General features: G+C 37.5%; 3 protein-coding genes across 3 annotated transcripts; 1 reads left to right on the top strand and 2 right to left on the bottom strand.

Annotated features, from left to right (window-relative positions):
- Positions 1–3,460: 3,460 nt before the first annotated feature.
- On the top strand, positions 3,461–10,526 carry LOC110714580. Its single transcript, XM_021893118.1, has 5 exons — positions 3,461–4,972; positions 5,084–5,862; positions 5,950–6,039; positions 8,882–9,634; positions 9,944–10,526. The coding sequence occupies exons 1-5, from the start codon at positions 4,882–4,884 to the stop codon at positions 10,055–10,057; spliced, it is 1,827 nt and encodes a 608-aa protein (XP_021748810.1). The 5' UTR covers positions 3,461–4,881; the 3' UTR covers positions 10,058–10,526.
- A 1,487-nt stretch (positions 10,527–12,013) lies between these two features.
- LOC110714629 (glucan endo-1,3-beta-glucosidase-like) lies at positions 12,014–13,285 on the bottom strand. The gene is made up of 4 exons (XM_021893180.1): positions 13,203–13,285; positions 12,982–13,067; positions 12,604–12,723; positions 12,014–12,330 (listed from the first exon to the last, which is right to left on the bottom strand). The coding sequence occupies exons 1-4, from the start codon at positions 13,283–13,285 to the stop codon at positions 12,014–12,016; spliced, it is 606 nt and encodes a 201-aa protein (XP_021748872.1).
- A 1,057-nt stretch (positions 13,286–14,342) lies between these two features.
- On the bottom strand, positions 14,343–15,089 carry LOC110714628 (lichenase-2-like). Its single transcript, XM_021893178.1, has one exon. The coding sequence runs from the start codon at positions 15,087–15,089 to the stop codon at positions 14,343–14,345; it is 747 nt and encodes a 248-aa protein (XP_021748870.1).
- Positions 15,090–21,221: the final 6,132 nt, after the last annotated feature.

Below are 21,221 nucleotides of genomic sequence, written 5' to 3'. Positions count from 1 at the left end.
AATAAATCTCATACCTTGTGATTTTCATTATAGGTTTTCATAAAATGCTTCCATCTATGCCTAACAGGAATTTCAAGGTACTGATTAACACTTTTTTTTCTCAAGACTAATAACATTGAGTTTTATGTCTAGTTATTTAGTCCACACACTACAAGATACTAATAGTAAGTGCTTTCAATTTCCACCCCCCTCCATAACTTTTTCTTTCATTATTTACATGTTTTTTCTTTACTTTTCCTTGTTTGCAAATCTAAAATTTTTTAAATACAAATTGTACCTTATGTTATAACTAAAGTTATTTATTTGCAAATATACTTATACCTCGTGAGGAAATAATAGACAAAATAAATGATTAGTTGAACAAAGAAAAATCTCGAGAAATTATTCATCTTATTCGTGTATTAACTATTAAAAAGTAGCAGCAATGAGAGTTTAGCAAATACTTCATTAAAAGTTATGCAATAATGATTGTGTATAAGAAATCTTACATGATTAACTGATTGAGTATAAATCGTTAGATTTTCTTGTAAAATAAAAAGCTATTGTATGTGTTAATGATATTTTAGTTTAAAATATATTAAATGATATTTTGTCATTAATTTACATATCTCAATTCTACTACTATTTTTTTTTCTTCCATGTGTAATCCATTTACGTACAGAAGTGTTTTTGCAAAAAAATAAAAAAAAAAAAAAAATAATAATAAGATTTTGGCAATTGACATTTTGCACGTCAGATACGATCGTATATTCCTTAACTTAGCTTGTCACATCATTATTTTTCATATACCATTTTCAGATAATTTATCGTGTTTGTTTAATTATTTTATCTTCTTAAACTAACATATCCAAGCAACTAGTCTTGGCTCTATAACTAAATAAAAAACATACTTCAATTGTTAAGCAAGTATTCATTATAACTAGAGAATTTTTAGTGAGAAAAAGAATGCACCATAAGAGCTACCCAAATAGAGTTAATAAGTAAGGACACACATTTTGGTAATTATATTTAAAAACAAGTTGATACAACTATCATTATTGACACCTTAAATCATGCTTACAAATAAATTTTCTAACAAATGCACACTTTTGAAATGTCTAGTTTTGGCTTAGCAAGAGAAAAACTTATTTAGTTGCACTAGCAATGATAATTAATAATTAAAGGCTACTTTGCGTTGTATAAATATATTTTATAAATCAATTCTTCAATTAGGATTATTCCTATTGGCAATAGATTGGTAACAAGATAGCAAATCTCTAATGTACATTACAAAATAATTAACAAAGAATGTAGTGAAATTTGATAGTACATGTTTTTAAGGCAGAAAACATTATGTCATGGGCTCTAATCGTGATATTATTTAATTTTTTTTTGAGTGAAGGGTAGGAGATATGTAGAAGTATATGAATCCACACAATAGTGGTGACATGTCGTATTAAGCAAGAATAATAAATAATAAAAGTGGTTCAAGGAGGCACACAAATTAAACTCACTAAACACAAGTGCATGATTATCATCAAATGAAGTGCACATGAACACCCCTTGAATTTTTATTTTTTTTTTTAAAAAATACTTGTGTTATGAGCATCACCCAAAGGGAAAAAAACACCAAAAAAAACAAAACGATATTTTTGTTTTCAAAAGTTTGTTTTATATACCCAATATATATGTATCTTTATTTTCATAATTTCATATTGTTTGGACACCATCCATAAATAATCAATTAGTGATAAATTTTACCTAGTGCATTTATCATTAAAAAGTTATTTTAGGTTTGTGTTGCAAGGAAGATACCATATATTCTTCAAATAATTCAATAAAAATAGTTTGCACCAAAAAAAGGTGCCCTTAAAAAACTTGATAGTTGGTTGGTACAAAATTATGTATACGATCAATTACATATGATACATGTAATAATAGGGCAAAAAAGACAAGAACATGTACTAACCATCATTTATGATGTGTTATATATTCACATGACTTTTACTTATCTTAATTTGGTTGAACTCATCAACTCATAGTCTTTCTTGCCAACATACAACTCATATCAAAACTTGGTAAAGGGACCTTGAGTAGACTTGAATCCCCACGATATTTTTGCCCAATATTTATAGATCAAACACTTGGGAATACAGGGGTGATGAAGGAATCCATACCTTCGAACTCATATCAAAACTTGGTAATAAGGGGATCTTGAGTAGGCTTGAATCCTCACGTTTTTTTTTTTTTTGTCCAATATTTACAGGTGAAACACTTGGGAATACGAGGTAATAAAGGAATCCATACCTTCGAGTTTTGAGTAAGCTAATACTTGACGGGCAAGTGTAGGCTATTATTACAATCATCCAAAAGACCAAAATTATACTTATGCACAACATACATAGTAATTAAATATTTATCATTAGTAATCCAGTTAGTGTTTTGATAAAGTGTAACAATTTACATATCTTTGATAGTAGGTGGATAAATTTCTTCACCCCCATGCCTAGTTAGGTAATAAGCATCGAGCGTTAGCTATGCATGATTATTTTAACAATCAACAAAAATCTTTCTCTATAGTTACTTTTAATGATATAATTTACAATAAAATTGAAAAAGTACAAGCTATTACTGTAATAACCCAAAGCTATAAAATGCTCAACTTACAAAGTAGCTATATGTGTATCATAGCAATCCAAGGAGTTGTCCCATGAGTTTCTAATAACATCAACCACTTGTCCTTTTTTCTCTGATAAGTTGATAACCTTCTTTACTAACATACATAATCAAGTAAAGTAACTCGATCATTATTTATCTATTATCTTAATTATCAATTTAAATCTTTTAGTGGTTCAATAAGTTTAGTGATTAGAGATCAGAGATGCTGCAGGTATGCTAAAGTATGCATACTCTCTTAATTTGGGGAATTGCTTTGCTTTCAAAGCTGAAGTGTTAGCAGTTGAGTATGGACTGGAATTGGCAAAAAAGATGGGAGTTACAAAGCTCCAAATCCAAATAGATAATCAAGATGTGGTACAAATTCTGACTGATTCAAGTGACTATAATGGATTAATGGTGAATGTATACATGATGTGATTCACTGCAAGAAGCTAATTGCGAGGCAAGAGTGGAATGTAGAGGTGAAGCATGTGTATCGAGAAGCCAACCAAGCTGCCAATTGGCTTGCCAATCAAGGAGTCCAGCAGAATAACAAATTTCAGTTGATTCAAGTCTCACCCCTAGCTTTAGGGCGTATTTTACATAATGATGTAGTAGGTGTGGCTTTGCCACGGTTTGTTCCCCCCTAGTTTAGTTTATTGGTCTTCTTTTTCGGGCTCCGGCCCTCGTGTGCACCAAAAAATAAAAAAAAGTTTAGTGATAAATCATAATTATTTATCATTTCTAAGGTAATTAAGCAACTAAAAATCATCACCCCTATTTCTACATAAATAAGATGAATAGAGCGTTAGTGAAAATCTCCATCTAAATTGATGTGTTATTAGGGAAATGAGAGCAAAGTTGATGGAAATGAAGTAGGGGATTGTGAAGAGACAAGTGGTAAGCAAACATTGTACATACATACATACATACATAACCTAAAACAAATAAAACGCCCTAATGACCCAAAATAAAAAAAAAAGAAAAGAAAAGAAAAAAAGAAGCAAGTCCTATAACCTTCACAAATTCTCTCTCTCTCTCTCGGCAAAGAAGGTGGTTCTTCATACGCTTTGTATCCGTTTTTCGTTTCTCTGAGAACTGCAATCTCTCTCTCTCTCTCTCTCTCTCTCTCTCCTGCCTTCCCCTCTTTTATTTTCCCTCAACCTCTTTCTCTCTCCTCTTTCGTTTGCGATTCCAAATTCATAAACTAAAAAACCAAAAAAAACCCTAATTTCATCGTCTTCCACAAACTTCTGGGTTCTTCGTTCAACTTCTCTGCACTTTTACTTTCGCATTTACAGAGATAATTTCAATCAACTGTTTACTTTCGGCTTTTCGTTTCCATTTTCTGCTGCAATTATTCGCCGTTTTTGAGGTTGGGATTTCGGGATTTTCTCTCTCTCCTGCGTTTAATTTTTTCAATTATTAATCATTTCTGGTAATATCGGATTAATTTGTTAGGGTTTCTGTATTTCGTATGCGTTATTCTTGATTAATTCGGGTTTTGTTATTGGGGCAGTGGTGAAATTCAATAATCTGAGTATTTTGTGGTTTGAGGGTTTTTAAAGTGTGGTATTGACGATAAAATTTGTGGCGGATTGAAATTTGTTTATTGGGGAAAGTGATGAGGGTCTCATAAGTGTGCTTCTTTTGTTCTGCAAATCCATCTTCTTGTTCTTCAAAGATGGAGGAGTAGAAATGCGTATTGCACCAATTCTCTTATGCCCCATTGTTTCTCTTTCGCCGAATGGCATTTTTGTTTGCGCCTCCATTGATACTCTTGGTGTGGGTCGGTACTTGTCTTCGCCTTTGGTTTCTTTATTGACCGTAGGATCGCCACAATTAGTTTTCAAAACCCTAGTTTTAGCTGTACAGGAGGGTGGGTAGCTGTTCCAATTCATTTTTGATTTAGTATTGCTCTGGACAATAAACCCAGCATCGCATTCGAGTATCAAACCTTAGCTCTGAAGATTGTGATACAAGAGTTGTTTTGTGGAAATTCATAACTTAGAGTTGTTGACTCTAATTGTAGTTTTGAAACTGGGAATAGCAAATTGAAGTCTAGTAGGATATTTGGTTGGAGATTGTTGTTTTAGCCGGTTGAGAAGGGTTGATGGTCCCAGCTTCATATAGGTTAGTATCTAGAAAAAGAGATTGACAGAAGAAGAAGAATAAGAAGAAGAAGAGAAGGGAAGTTCATCAGAGATTTCATTGGTACGTATATTAACATGTTCAGCTCCTGTTATGGAAAAAAGTGAACCCAGTTTAGTTCCGGAATGGTTGAGAAGCACTGGAGGTGGGAATTTGAACCACCATGTTTCATCTTCAAAATCAGGTACTAACACTTGTTAGGAAGCTTGTTTATATATATATGTGTGTTGGTTTTATTTATACGCTTGATTGCTAATAACTGATATTCCTTCTATATGTCATGTTTTTCTGCTAGATGGTCCATTGTTAGCACTTCCGAAAAGAAATAGGAATTTGAATAGCAGCGGTTACTTAGATGCACCCCACTCCTCTGTTTTAGAGCGGAGCTCATCAACTAATTCTCGAAGAATTTCAAGCAGCAATGGCTCTATTAAGCAAGATAAGAACCCTTACTCGCCCTCCTTCAGAAATTCTGCCAGAAATCAACGTGCCAAAGATAGAGAAAAGTTAGGCAATCCTGATAATTGGGATTCCGAATATTCTGATCCTTTGGCAAGCATTATTGGTGGAAGGTTTGAGAAGGACACTCTTAGACGTTCTCAGTCCATGATCTCTAGAAGGCCAGATGAGCTCATGCAACGCAGATCCGTCCCGGATTTGAGAAGTAGAGGTCATAACATGAACGGCAGTGGAAATGGAACCATTGGTAGTCCTTCAGCTGGCACCCAGAAGGTGTCATTTGATAAAGATTTCCCGTTGCTAGGAACTGATGAGAGGCCTTCAACGCCTGATATAGCCAGAGTACCATCACCTGGGATGACTAGGGCTGTTCAGAGCTTGTCCATTGGCACCTCTCCATTGATTGGCTGTGAAGGTTGGACATCAGCTCTTGCTGAGGTTCCTGTGGCTGCCAGCAATAGCATTGTCTCTTCCCCTAGCTTGCAGCCAACTCCTTGTGCTGTTGGTGGTCCACCTTCTTCTGCTTCAACCTCAAGCGATGCAGGTACTCCTAATGGTCTGAATATGGCTGAAGCATTGGTACAGGGTCCTGTGCGGCCTCAAAATGTACAGCAGGTATTTATTTTGTTCATTTCTTGACGGTACTGGTTTCATATTCCATATTGCACTGCTGAATAGTGCTACTATTTATTTGTTTTGCAGCAAGTTGTTCCGACTCAGAGGTTTGAGGAATTGCCTTCAGTGGGATCTAAGAAGCTGATACCTATGACCTCCTCGATGCCTAAAAGCTCGGTAATACTTTTTTTCTAGTTCCATACTTTTTATTTTATTTGGAACCAGGGGCTCTGCAATAAAGATCTGCTCGGCATGCAGCAAATTTATCTTATTTAGTTTAATATGTGCCTATTTTCATTGCGTAATAAATTCAAGAATGAATGCCTGTTAAGTTTGCTGCTAAACAAAGATTGAATGGCTGAGAAGGGGCAATAGGCTACCATGTATGCAAACATTTAAGCTTAATATAGGCATTTTAGGATGAACATAAGGAATTATTCTCTAAACACTAAAAGTTTATTTTGATTGATATTTCACCTATTGCAAAGTTCATTTAAAACACTAATGAAGAAATCCATCAAAAATACTAATGTTGTGCTGTAGGACAAAGGTTATCTGTAGTTTTCCTTAAGTGGGAAACCTGATTGTTAAGAGGTGTGGTATTTACTGACTTACTGCTTCATTTACTCTGTTTTACAATGAAACTGTTGTGTACTTTATTAGAATATTATTACTGTGTTTATGTTAATGGATTCTTCAAAGTATGCTGCGGTAGATATTGATTTTTATTGTCTGTTGCCATTCAGTCATATTTGTTAAATAGAATTCAGATGCACATGCTTGTTTGTTTAGAGAAAACTGATGCGTGAGGTATTCTATTACGACCTGTTTAGTAGTTGGCCATAAATGATGGTAATGGGAATGAATATGCATGTAAAGTTGTAATGAAAATCAAAGTTCATTTTCATTTTAATGCTATTTCACCCTAAACTGACATGAAGAAAACACATGCTTGAGAATGGAATTACCAATTACTTTACCATATGGGGGTTAGTGGGTTACAATGTTATTTCCCTCCTAATTTTTATTGAAAATTCATTCCCATTCACCATTTATTTCCAGCTACCAAATGACCTGATAGGGTTTATACGGTCAATTGTTCTGGGAAGCTAAGTTCCAAGTTTTTACTCCCCCTCCCCCCCCCCCTTTCCCGATTTTTGTAGTGGATCACTTTATGTATTATAAGTACACAGTGTATGGGATTTGAGGTTTCTTTCTTCCCATCTTGTTTGATGCATATCACACCTTTTTTGCTTAATTTTCCAAGGCATGTAAGATTGTTTTGAACTTTTGATGTGTTGTCACCACGATTCTTTTTTCATTTTGTTGTTTAGTTCTTCTAGGAGTTGGCTTTTAAGCTCAGTTATTTTTCTTTTTTAGCTGTTGTAATGCAATGTCAGACTCGTGCCCTAAAATATTTACATTCGTTATATAATTTCTTTAATTATACATAGGGTCACACAGGATCGAGCTTCAAAGATTTGCATGATTAGTTATGACTTTTATGAGTTTGAAGCAACCTGTCTTAGATAGTACATTAGGCTCTTGTGGTACATTTGGTAGTCATTAAGCATTTGAGAGTTTGAAGTGTCCACCTGTCCAGGCTAGAGTCATTCTTTCATTAACATTTCTTTTTCCTTTTTTTTCCTTCCCCCCCCCCTTTTTTTTGTTGTTGTTTTTTTTTTTTTTTTTTGTGTGTGTGTGAATGTGATTGGGGGTGGGGGAGCTTAATGAGTTTTGTTTCACCCTTATCGTTACCAATTTAATGCTAGAAGAGTTATGATGTGCCTTAGATTATGGCTCAATGGATTTACAATTTGAATTAGTCTCTTGTGGTCAATCTGTCAACATTGGAACTGGTGGAGTGGAACTTAATTAAGGTAAAATAGAGTACTAAAATCTCCGCCCTTTGGATTTGGAAGAGGAGAAAGTCGTAGTCTATTTATTCGACTTAAATGAAGGATGAAGGTTGTTGTAGGAAACAATTCATGCTATCATAGGTCTAAGTTTAAAAGTTTTTCATTCTAATCTTGTGGTTTACCCTGCATATGCATCCGTGTAATTGAATGGTCTTGCATAGAATTAGATTAATTTGATATTGAATAATATGGTTTAGTAGAATTTTGATTTAAGAGTTAATCATATGATTAGATAAAAATATATATGCAATTCTACCCTTGAATAGTCATAATTAGCCGAGATTGTTGTGTGCCAAAAATGCTTTTTCAAGGTAATCCTGCCTCTCCTAATAATACTATAGTGTTTATACTCCGTAGGTTTAAATTAGCTATGACAATCTTTCTTCAAGTTTAGAGATTAATTAAGGCTTTAATTTTTGTTTTGGAATATCATTTGTCTCAATCTTACTGAAAGTCTTAACAAGCTGTATCCAATACTTAACAGTAATTTTTGAATCGAGTTACGAATATTCCTATCTGGCTATTGTTTACTTCTTAGCATTGCATTTGGTGTTGGCATTGCATGACCTAACTATAATAGATTTGGTGAGTGTAGAAACTGTTTGATGTTGCCTTGTTTTGCGTGGGCCCCACAAGTCCGGAAGGATAAGGAATTTCATCTATGTTACTTGGACTCGGATGAAGTGTCAAATTAGACACGGGTATCCAAGCATCGGACTTGCCCATTTTCTTGAAAAAAGCTGTGTTTTTAGTTAAAAATGAAGTGTCCAAGTGTCGGTGTTGGTGTCCGACACATGTCGTGTTGACACGGACACGTGAGGTAAATGAAAGAGTCCGAGTAACATAGAATTTCATGTTTGAAGGCAAGAGCCTTTATGTTTGCTTGTGTGGTGCCTCATATTTCTTGTATCTGCTCTTGCTTCATATACGATGGTGTAGTTTGGACTAACAATACAAATAAGTTTGGGTGTTGAGTTTTCTGTTTAGGGAATTGTTGTCTACCTGTCTGTTTTATAGCGCCTGTTTCAATACGGTGCTTGCTCATGTGATCATGTGTCATAGAGTTATCTGATTCAATTTGATATCTCCTTTCCCTGCAGGTTCTTAACCCATCTGATAAGCTGAAACCTAAGACAGCTGCTAGACAAAATGATGGTGTGGCTGGTCCTAAGAATGGGCAGCAGCAAATGCCATCTTTGCAATCTGGGAGTCAAGTTGTCCGTGGTGGGAGTGGCCGAGCAGATGGTTTAAATCCATCTTCTTCAAAACTTCTTTTGCTTAAACCTGGGCGAGAAAAGGTAGTTTCTCCTGCTATGAAGGATGTTCCTGCTCAAACAATGAAGGCGGCAACTGCTGTTAATGGTCCATCTGCTGGCTCTAATCCAGTTTCTCTTCCTTCTAAGAATTCTACTCTCCTGAAACATTCTAACAATGACCGCAAGACACCTGCTTATAATATGAATGGTGCACAAGTTGTGGATAAGCGGCTGTCCCATGCTCAACTTCAGAGCCGAAATGATTTCTTTAACTTGGTGAGGAAGAAATCTAAGGGTGGTGCTTCTGCTGCTGTGGATTCTGGTTCAGTTGTCTCATCTATTGTGCAGAATTCTGGTGAAGAGAAGGAAATGGCCTCTGGTCCAGCCAGTCCCACTGATAACAGTGAGGTGAATTGTAATGGTGATACTTGTAACTTGGCTGAGAGCTTTTCAGACCAAAGAGGGAGTGACTTGAGTCATCATGAACTCATCCATCCGGAGGAAGAGTTAGATTTTTTACGTGCTCTTGGTTGGGAGGATGATGGTGGAGATGATGAAGGCCTTACAGAGGAAGAGATAAATGCTTTTGTTGAAAAGGTATTTATTTCTGCCTTTTATAAACGTGTCACAGATATGGCATTATCCTTTTAACAAAGTGCCCCCCCCCTTATCCTTTTAACAAAGTGCCCCCCCCCCCCCCCCCCCCGGTTTATTGTCTGCTTAAATTGTATGTCAACTGTTGTTAACCTGAGTATAGTTTAGCAATTGTATGTCAAACACTTCAAACCATTCCGTCCCATATTCTGTATATTCTTCTGTGAGCAGGCTGATTGTAGAGAATTGCTTATAGTTCCTTAAATTGATTTCTCAATGAGCTGACAAAAATTTTAATGTGTTTTTGGACAGTACATGAAGTGGAGACCGGAATCGAAGCTGCTTCAAGGCTTGCAGTCAAAGTTTGTGGAATCAAATGCTCCAGCTTCATGCCCTACTGGTGCTTCCTCTGATTCTTCGCTGTGAAGACTCAATTTTTGATTACTATACTGCTTCAGAAAAATAGTGAAAGGTAGATTTTTTTGGGTTTCTGCTTTGCTTTGTTTTTGAATGGGAAAGCTGATCAGGTGAGAAGGATATGATAGAAAGAAATTGGGTGTCTGTAGAACTGAACTGAGCGAACTTGGTTTTGCCATGCAATAATTTCTGGCGCCTCATTCTGCCATTCTGGAGTTGCTATCTTTTCTTGGCCATGATGACGGAGGGTGGATGATAGGATTTAATTTGTTTTGTGACGGGAGTTCTTAGAAAATGTTCGGAATGTGAAAAGCTTATGGTTTTTGATCAGTTTATGACAAAAAGTACGATACTAAGAGCTTTTGGTTTTTAAATTCTGTACATGCTCATATTCCCATTCTTAGGATGATTTCTAATGCCTTCCAGTTGCAATGATCTAATTGCTTGCACGTGAAAATGAGATGAAGTTTAATTGCTTTCTTGTGCTTTTACCATGATAATGCAGAATAAGCTACAGGAAAGTTTGATTTCAGTCCGAGAATTGGAATCTGGAATTGAGTTACAAATTCCAAATATTGGATTATCGAAAAATTTTCAGTTAATTTCAAAAGTTACAAGCAATTTATAAATCTCAAAAAAATCAAAATGTATTATTCTTAAAGCTTTACTTTAAAACCTAATTGGATTGTTAATATTACAGAATCAAGTAGAAAATACTAGCAAATTGTGAATATGGTACTTTTTTGCATGAGATTCGAATCAACAGTTGGATGGTGAGCAAGTTTAGTTAAGTAGAGTTTGAATAAGTATAGATGTGGAAACGATAGAGTAGTTTGTAGATTGCCCATGGCTGACTGCAGGGAAGTGACAGTTCGTTTGAGAGAGGTAGAGAGAAGCTCCCATGGCAGTGTTGGTGGCGGACTGGTGGTTATGGTGGAACTTACATGTATAAAGAGGGGGAGATTTCTGGAGAAATGAAATGACCATTAGGAATTCTGTGTATTTGTGTCCCATTCAATTTATTCCTCTCCGGGCCTTTACAAATCAATCTTGTATTTGTGTCAAATTCTCTGAATTATTATTATCCTAATATTTGATGTGAGTTATTAGTATCCAAATTGACCCATAAGAGTGGGGATTTCCAAATTGGGAGTAGTAGATAAGTTGTTAAGAATAATCTCAAGCCATATTCACCAATCAACAAGTTTGATTCGTCATTTGTTTTGAAATTACTGGTAGTGTCTCATAATTTGTCACTACTCACTAGATCATACTACCCTCTGTTGTTTATGTTGGTACTCGTCTTTCATATTTGTTTACATTCAAAGTGTCTTTGATTCCTTAGGAGGAGCCTGGAATGTTGAATAGTTAGTCATTGTGGTCAAAGTTGCCCTATATCTGGGTGAAATGTGTGCCATATTTGTGAACTGTGTACTTGCATATTTTCATTTGTTGAATATGGTTTTGTTTGACAATTGTTTTTATTTGTTGAATCTTCAATGCCAATGCCAACATTTTAGATCAAGTCTTGAATATTGGAAGTTCCTCAATGTTTACAGTCTGTCTGACATAATACCATATCCTTTTGCTGTCTGGTTGTAAACATTAAACAAAACACAAGTATTTCAAAAGACGAACATATTCAGCAGAAAAAAGAATCAGAGCAATAAAAAATATTATTGAAGCCTGGCAAGCTTATAAGCATCATCAAAATTAAAATGTCAAATGTCAAGGGATACACAGGTTCCTTGTTTGCATAATGCAATCCCCAATTTTGTTCAACTCCAACGGCCTTCAAATTCTCATTGAACATAGATGATATGAAGAAATCTAAAACAGTTGATGGCTTTCTTGGTGTCCCAGTTATCTTCAGTTTATTAATGAGTTTCCGATTAAAAACATGAGCATTTTGCTTATTTGTATAAGGCTCATTCCCAGCAGTAGGCCACCCAGTCTCAGACACTACTACTGGTCTACTGCCACATTACTCCCACCAACTCTACTCGAGGCCGCGTAAACTGCATCCACCATAGCCTCAAATAGACTGTAGTACCGAGTGACTCCATCAACTATAGGTTGCTTTGCACTGAAAAGTGCATAATCTAAAGTTATTTTGTAAGGATTTGAAGCAAAGACGTAACAAGGGTGCACATTGATTAGCAGCGGGTTATTTGTACCTGCTAACCATGTGATAATCCCCTGCATATCTGCACCAGCATCGTTGCTGAAGCTCGCAGCAGGAGGAGGGGAAGCGACTCCTAAGACTTTGGCAGCATTTACTGCTGTTAAAGATTTTGATATTAGTTAGATTTGCCGAGTTAAGGCCACTCAGTATATTGTTCATTGCTTGAGGGATGTATTTAGCCTCAGGACTTGACACCATCTCATTGCCTAAAACGATCCAGTCAATATCCACAACTTTGATGTAAGGGACAACATTGTCATAAACCCACCGCGTATGTAGCAGTGTTTAGGTTCATTGCAATGTTCAATACATCATCATTTTTCACTCCTAGGGAAATTTTAATCTTAGACCCTCTTAGAGCATTGAGTACATCTGCATTTGGCTCTAGCATTCTCAAGAGAGGAATGTTTTTTCATGTAGAGTTCTATCACACCATATGCTGATGGAATATTGTCTCCTTCGAATCCATAGTTGACTCCAATAGCAGCACCTATTTGCATAAACAAGTTCGATACCAAACAATATACATTAGTGATGACAATTGACAAGATACATGTGACGTCGAGCCAATACTTTGGGCCTGAATATATTTTCCTATTGGGCCTATAGGTATACACATGCAAATGACCAAGATGCAATTATGTAAATGAGATTTGATTGTAACATATAAAACTCTGGTTATGGTATTTATGTTATCTCCTAAATTCGAAACTGTTTTACGAATAGTTTTGGACTTTTGGTAACTTACTTGTCATATGCAGTTGTAGATTGATGTCACAGTAAGTGGCATCACTATGAAAAGGATCAAATGAATCCTGAAAAAGAGCTCCATTCCTATAATATAGTTTGACGAATAGCTTCACCAAACTTATGGATTATAATTTATTTAAAGGAGGAAAGGTTCGCAATTGCTAATAGTCTCCTTACTAATCTACTTTGGCTTATATAATAGAGATATCCGGAGTATACTGGATATACAAAGCCACACAGCACCAACAACCACACACAATCACATAATTGCTGGAGTAATTATGATCATTTACACCCAGCATCTTCTTGGATGGTTTACTTCATAAAGTTGCGATTTATTTCCTTATTAGCGGAGCATACAGACAATAAAGTAATACTTCTAATTAGTTTTTGAGATATATATCTTTGATTTCTTACTTGTTTTATGTCGATCATAAAGTACGGAATAATATTTAATTTTTTCGGAGTAGTTATCTGTTTTTAAAAATACTTGTAATTGTTTGAATTTTACACTATTTGTATAACTTTGACTATAATTCTTAGTACACCATGTGTCTCAAAATTTTTAAAACTTTTTATTTCGTAATAAGATAATCACATCAAGTTGGAAGAGTTTGTTTAGAGAAGAAGGAATTAATAAATCAAAATCAAATGCTAGATATTTAATTCGTTCTTTCTTTGTACTTTTTTTTAAATGCTATACTTTTAATTACACGCTTATCATTGCGTTATTTCAATCATTAATATGAATACGAGTACAATTTATTATTATTAAAAAATTAATCCCACCTGACTTTCATTAACCATATGATCTAAGCCAAAGTGATGAGGTATATAGAATTATAAATAATGTAAAAGTCAAAGTATTAACTTTAAAAGAAAATGGATCCTACGTGAACATGCATGCATTTACATGATAGAGTATTTATATCAAAGTCAACTTTCATGACCTATACAATTCCATGTTATAAGAAAATCATATCATTGTTACATTTAAAATTTGATATAAATCTCATATGAAAGGTTCTATATCTTATATTAGGCCTTTATTTTTCCTTCCCCTTTTAGCTTAATTGTAACGTCCTTGTGAATCTCTCACCTTGATAATGAGGTTGCTTATTGTTCTTGATCATTTGCTTGATTTTCAGCTGTTTTATAAATTAAACAAGAATCAAACCAATCAACGAAGTACAAAAGAAATGGAAAGAAACTAACAGTGTTATTTCTTATTTGAACACAATAAGAAAAAACACAACTAAGAATTATTGAAGCCATATCAGCTTATATTACATGAATTTTCGACGACTTGCATAAACTAAACTAGTTCTCATCACAAGAAGTAGAAATTGTTCATGTAACTCAGAATGTCAATGGATAAACAGGGCTCGCGTTTGGATAATGAAGTCCCCAATTCTGTTCAACCCCTTCCCCCTTTTGATCCTCGTTAAACATAGCAAATATAAAGCAATCTAACAACGCCGAAGGCCTTCTTGGTGTTCCGGTTGCTTTCACTTTATCAATCAGTTTTTGATTATAAGTTTGTGCATTTTGTATACTTGTATAAGGCTCAAATCCTGCAGTAGGCCACCCAGTCTCAGACACGACGACTGCCAAATTTTCTCCTCCATTTTTATCTAAGGCGGCGTAGAATGAATCAACCATAGCATCGAATAAGCTAGTGTAAGTGTACGGCCCATCGATAACAGGGTTTGTTGCATTGAAAAGAGCATAATTTAATGGTATATCCGTAGGGCTAGAAGCGAAGGCAAAATAAGGGTACACATTGATGAAAAGAGGGCTATTAATAGTTTGAAGCCATTTAATTATCGCGATCATAATTTCCTTGGATTCATTGTTGAAGTCCCCTGCAGAGGGCGGGTAAGTAACCCCGAGTACCCTGCCACTAATAGCTGTCGATACATGAATGCCAGTAAGTTGCGCCGCGTTAAGGGCATTTAGTATGTTGCCCATGGCTTGGGTGATGAGCGCAGCAGCGGGGTCTGCTGACACCAACTCGTTGCCTACCGCGATCCATCCAATATTAACATCTTTCGCGTAAGGGACAACGTTGGTGTTCACCCATTCCACGGCAGCATTCCCATTCATAGCAATGTTGGTTACATCTACATTTTTCACTCCTAAGGAAACTTTTAATCCTGACCCTCTTAGAGCATTGAGCACGTCCGGGTTCGGTTCAAATAATCTTAAGAGAGGGATGTTTTCTTTCCTATAGAGGTCCACCACATTGCTTGGTGGTGGAAGATTATCTCCTAGCAGTCCATAGTTAACTCCTACAGCAGCATCTATTTACAAAAAATCGAAAAAATCAAGGCTTTTTTTTTTTTTTCACAGCCTTCAACATGAAAATACTCTAGTAAAGCTTGTAAAGTTATAGTAAGATAACCAATTCATTTTACAGCTATATACGCAGAATAAAAATAGGTCCAATAAATTCAGACAAAAGGAAATTCAGACTGAAAAATAAAGTTAGTAACAAATCTCAAGACAAAACATACTAGTTTGAGAAACTTACTTGTGAAATGTGAATGCAGATTGATGATGATTACAAAAATCGTACATGTAAAATGAAACGAATTCCGCCAGAAGATTTCCATATCACCTTAAAGAGCTAGATTATAATTTTTGTTACACTAAACTCGAAAATTTAACTGCGTGTTGATATCGTTACAACAACTCAATGACATTCATTCATTTAAATATATATATTTATACAATACACATCATGCAGCAGGAATAGCTGGAGTTTGTTACTGAAATTTTTGTAATTTGAATACGTTGAATTATTTGATTCTGTTGATATATTTCCAAATAATGACATTTAATTCCTTGTAAAAGATAGAATTTCTAGTGTATAAAATAAAGACATATAAATGCAAAGAGTAGGCCAAGTATTATCTATTTGGTGAAACGCTAAACATCGCCCGCAATTTACCATATAAAGCCCACAAATATGATATGATTTGACCATTATGCCCTTTTTCTAAAATTGAAATAATCTCGGTGTAAAAAATGTGGAGCCGTACTGGCTCGCCGGGGGAGACCGGATGGCAGGCCGGAGATGCGGGGGACGCCGGAGGTACGTCGTCGTCGACTGAAAACGAGGTAAGTCACCGTTAAAATTCACGGTTTATCGTCGGAGTGGCTCCGACGCCTAGGGTGGACGCCCAAACCGTAGCCTGGACGTCCAAGCCGGACGCCAGAACCACCAGAGTGGCGTCCAACCCAGACGCCCAGACCACCAGACTGGCGTCCTGGGCAGACGCCACTCCACTGGGTGAGGCGGCCCTGCCAGGCGCCAGTCCAGTGGCTGTGGCAGCCCTGGCAGACGCCACCTTTAATAATTAATTTTTTTTTTCTTTTTTGATTTTGTTGTTGTTTTTTATTTAATTTTTTTGTAAAAAAAAAAATCGAAAATGATTTTTTAAAAAAATTCGAAATGGGTTTTTTGTAAATTAAATTTGAAAATTTGAAATAGGTTTTTTTAAAATTAAATTTGAAAATTCGAAATGGTATATTTTGAAATTTAGTTTGAAAATTCGAATTGGGTTTTTATAAAAATTAAGTTTGATTATATATAATTATGTTTTTTTTTGTGTTAATTCTGTGGAAATATAGAAATTAAATGTATTATCCGTTAAATGTATTTATTGTAATATATAATTGATGCAGGAATATGGTGGAGACGGAAATGATTACAGTGGGATATTTGGACATGATGGTCCATTCGAAGAAGCTCAACAGGCGATTGATTGGGCAAAACAGGTTGCAATTGCAGCTGGATTTTGCTTGGTAGTAGCAACTCATAAATCTCAACGGGATGGTAGAATGGATCGCATTTTGAGATGTGACCGTTATCGCAGAAGAGAAGAAAGAGATTTTCGTACAGCCACTCGGTTTGACACAAAGCGGAAAGGTTGTGGGTGTGAGTTCAAAGTAAAGGTTCGACAACTACGGAGTCATGACGGTTGGGAAGTGATAGGTTACTCTAAATGGGGGTATCACAACCATGAGATGATAGTATATGAAGAGGGTCATCGACAACTGAGCGGCTTAAGTCCTGCTGCGAAACTAGTTGTGAAAGAAATGAGTGATGCTCAAGTGAAGCCTGCTAAAATATTAGCATCTGTGTTAGAGAAATTTCCAGAAGACCATCCAAACCGAAGACACATCTACAACGTCAGACAGCAACTCAGGTTTGAACGGTCAGAGGGAAGGAACCCTATACAGCAGCTGCTACACCAGGCACAATCACGTGGTTACCTGTTCTGGTTTGATTCTGATGAAGATACAGCGGAGGTGACTCATCTTTTCCTTGTGCATCCTGATTGTGCTGATATGATCAAGTCTTGGCCATTTTTGATTTTGATCGACTCAACGTACAAGACAAACAAGTACAAGTTCCCTCTGGTTGAGATGGTTGGGATGGCTCCAACGAACCAGAACTTTCTGATTGGTCATGCAATCATCAGGGATGAGACGGCTCCAAGTTATTATTGGGTGTTGGAGAAGCTGAGAAACTACATCGGGCCTAATGTTCATCCAGCAGCCATCGTCAGCGACTGTGAGGGAGGTCTCTTTGCCCCCATAGCAGAGCTGTTTCCCGAATCGAACCACTTATTGTGCACATGGCACATCAACAACTGCGTGAAAGTGAAAGCCTACAACCTTTTCAAGAAGAATTTGGAAATGGCAGAGAGATTGGTGAATGGTAAGTGGCGGAAGATCCTACAGGCTACCACAGAGGAAGCGTATGAGCGAGCATTGGCTAACTTCAGGGATTCGTACCAGTGGTGTCCGGCACTGGTGGACTATGTGATGCATCAATGGGTCCCTCACAGGGAAAAGTTTGTCAAATATTGGACAAACCAGGTACTTCATTTTGGGAACACTACAACATGTAGAGTTGAGAGCGCTCATAGAGCTACCAAGGACTGGATTGATTCATCGACCGCTGCTTTGGTAGTAATGGTCACACATGGGAGTAACCCCAGAGGGCGGCCGCTGCAACTCCGCAGTCCATAAGCGGGCCACCATCGGAAACTGGTCCCACGTCCCGGTCATGATATCCGGCCATTCCACGACGTACTCCCTCGACGATGCAGGTCGGACCGCCTTCATCGGGCACGCCGGGGGAGGAGGGACAACTTGGACAAATCCAAGCTGGCGAAGACAACGCCGGGGCATGTACGCCTCGACGATGTCACGATACTGAATGAGTCCCGTGTACAGGGTCCTGGGTACCCTAACACTAGGGTTCGGGCCGAAAGGCATCCAGTTCACCTGTACAATAACAACATATAAAATTTAATAACATGAATATAATATGTGCAAATAATAAAATGTAGACTCTATAAATAAACGTTACCTCTAAGGGGGACAGCCTGTCCAGCAATAACCGTATCGATCGCAGGCGGTCAACGGACTTCTTCTCCGAGCGCGGACTCCACGCACAAGCACGCGGCATCCCCTCATCAATAGGAACTGGGTCACGATGTGGTCGCAATGCAGGAAAGTACTCGTATATCCAGGTCTGCAATAGAGTCAGACACCCAGTGATACCTGCCGCGTCAGCCCGACTCGCAAATCCTAGTTGGCGATACAAATACGCCAACGTAGCCGATCCCCAGGAAAACTGGCCTACACTGTCGGGGTCACACGCCTCTACGATGTCGCGTGGCCTGAGCTTGTTTCCGCCGCTCTTATCCGGAAACAAGGTACATCCGAGGAGTAGAAAAACATAAGCACTCAGCTGTGCGTCGGGCGTCCTACGTGCACTCGGGTACAAACACCGCTGCAACACGGATGCGATCTTCACACCTCCGTGTTCCCAAACACCTAGCGCCTCGGTGTACAGTGCAGCCCTGTCCACCGCCAACAACTCCGCCAGCGAATCTGCCTGATCCGCATCAGCCACAGCACAAAGTCGTTTACCCTCAACACGAATCCCCAGAATGGCCTCGACGTCATGTAACATGATCGTCATCTCACCGAACGGAAGGTGGAAAGAGTTTGTATTCGGCTGCCATCGCTCAATGAAAGCCGTGATCAGCGTACTGTCAATCTTATCGTGCATGGTGGCAGGAACGTGCTTCACCCCAGTGCCCTCCAGTTGCTCGAACATCTCGCTCTCCGCCGGCCAGGCCTTAGCCCATGTACGCAAAAAGCTACAAGTCTTTTCCCGGGTATGACATTTCAACAACCCCGTAACTGAAGGCCTCTCCTGGTCCTCCCAAATACGGGCAGCTATGTGTCCTAGAAAGCTAGGAATCACACTCCCGTCAACAGGCCCACCGGGCACCTCACTCCTAACAACCCAAGAATCATTACCGGCCCTCGACCGTTTCCTGCTTGCCCCAGATACAGTGGACGCAGATGATGTGCCAGATCTACTAACAAACCTACCACCCCTACCCTTACGCACCTCCACCATATGCGTCTCGTACATGTCATCAACCCTCTGACTGAATGGACCGTAATCATCATACGGTCCACTGCCATCGTCCACATCCTCATCCTCATCTGCGCCCTCCTCCTGCTCCTCCTCCTGGTCACCCTCCTCAGCATCATCATCGTCATCGTCATCCTCATCCCGACGGTGGATCCGTTCTCTACGAACTGAGGCCGAAATACCACGGGATCTGACATGTCTATGCCCCGACCTCTCCACTGAATAACTTCTACTAAGAAGCTCTATATTCTTCCCCGCACCATGACGACCCTACACAAAATTTTAAAATATATAAACATACAAAAATTTATACGATAAATAATCATCATCGCAAATCAAATAAACTAAAAACATACAAATAATTGTAAACAAAATATAAACGAAGAAAAAATACAACGAAATTGAAAAAATTTATAAAAATAAACAACAAAATATAAAAACAATTCAAAATTATATTACAAAAAAAAAAAAAAAAAAATTAAAAACAATTTTTTAAAAAAATTAAAAAAAAAAAAAAAAAATTGGGGGGGGGGGCGCCCTGGCTGGACGCCCAGCCGGCGGTGGTGGCGCCAGATGCAGACGCCGGCACCAGTTGGCTGGCGCCTGGGCTGGACGCCACAGCCACGGCTGCGGCGCCTAGAATAAACGCCACAACCGTGGCTGTGGCGTCCAGCCAAGGCGCCAACCAACTGGTGGCGGCGTCTGCATCTGGCGCCACCACCGCTGGCTGGGCGTCCAGCCAGGGCGCCCCACCGCGTTCACGGCGGTTTTCCCCTTTTTTTTTTTTAAACAAAATATACCTTTCCTCCTTGGGACATCCTTCCCTCCGCCGCCGCCGCCACTTCCTTGCCTTGCCGCCTCGACATTGCCGTTATTTTGAAATTTTTTTTTTTTAGAGAGGTTGAAAGAAGATGAGCAATGAGAGTGTGAGTGTTTTTTTTTTTTAAGGTCAAGGGCAATTTTGGGAAACCAAGTGAATTTTGTGGGCTTTATGTAGTAATTTGTGGGCGATGTTTAACAAATCCCTTTATTTGAGGTAGCACGTCATATAGTTATTACGAAGTGTAGAAAAACAACTTTTTGCGGAAAGGAAATAGAATGAAGACAATTATTGTCAACTTTCATTGATTGATTTCATATCAATAATTATGATAAATGCATTATCCTATATTCCCATAATCACTGGATTACAAAGAGAGTTAAAGGAAATAATCCTTTTAATTAATTGACAGAATCATAAGATCTATTCATTCAGTACATTAAATTTAAACAGGCCCTAAAAAAAATAATAAATAAAAAAAACTAACATCTTTGTAATTTTTAATGTCCTCTATCTAGCTTGTAAATACGTTAATTTTACTTAATGCACTGTAAATGTCATGACACACAATTTTCAACACGACAATTTCCATGAAGTATGAAGAAATAACCCTTATGAGTATATTCAAAATATAGTATAAACATACTTGCTTTTCTAGTTAGTATTTACATAGTAGTACTTTATACAAATGCTTTGTTCGCGATTTTTAAGTGGAACGATAGAGTAGAGGGAAATAACTTAATACAAATTACACTTGTCTTTTTCTCAATTCAAAAAGCACATGTAATGATTGTAATCTTCTCTCTCATGCATTTAGATACTTCAAATCTGTAGCAAAATTTTTGCCTAGCCAAGTAATTGAATTCCTTTGGATTAAATAGCTGTTCACGATGAAAGGATAAAGAAGTAAAGAACAATCCTTAAAACTATAAATGACACTATCGTAAGA

Source organism: Chenopodium quinoa, unplaced genomic scaffold (assembly GCF_001683475.1).
Source record: "Chenopodium quinoa cultivar QQ74 unplaced genomic scaffold, ASM168347v1, whole genome shotgun sequence".
In the NCBI taxonomy this organism is placed as follows: domain Eukaryota; kingdom Viridiplantae; phylum Streptophyta; class Magnoliopsida; order Caryophyllales; family Amaranthaceae; genus Chenopodium; species Chenopodium quinoa.
The sequence above is the reverse complement of the archived record's forward strand: the minus strand, read 5'-3'. Positions and strand labels throughout refer to the sequence as shown.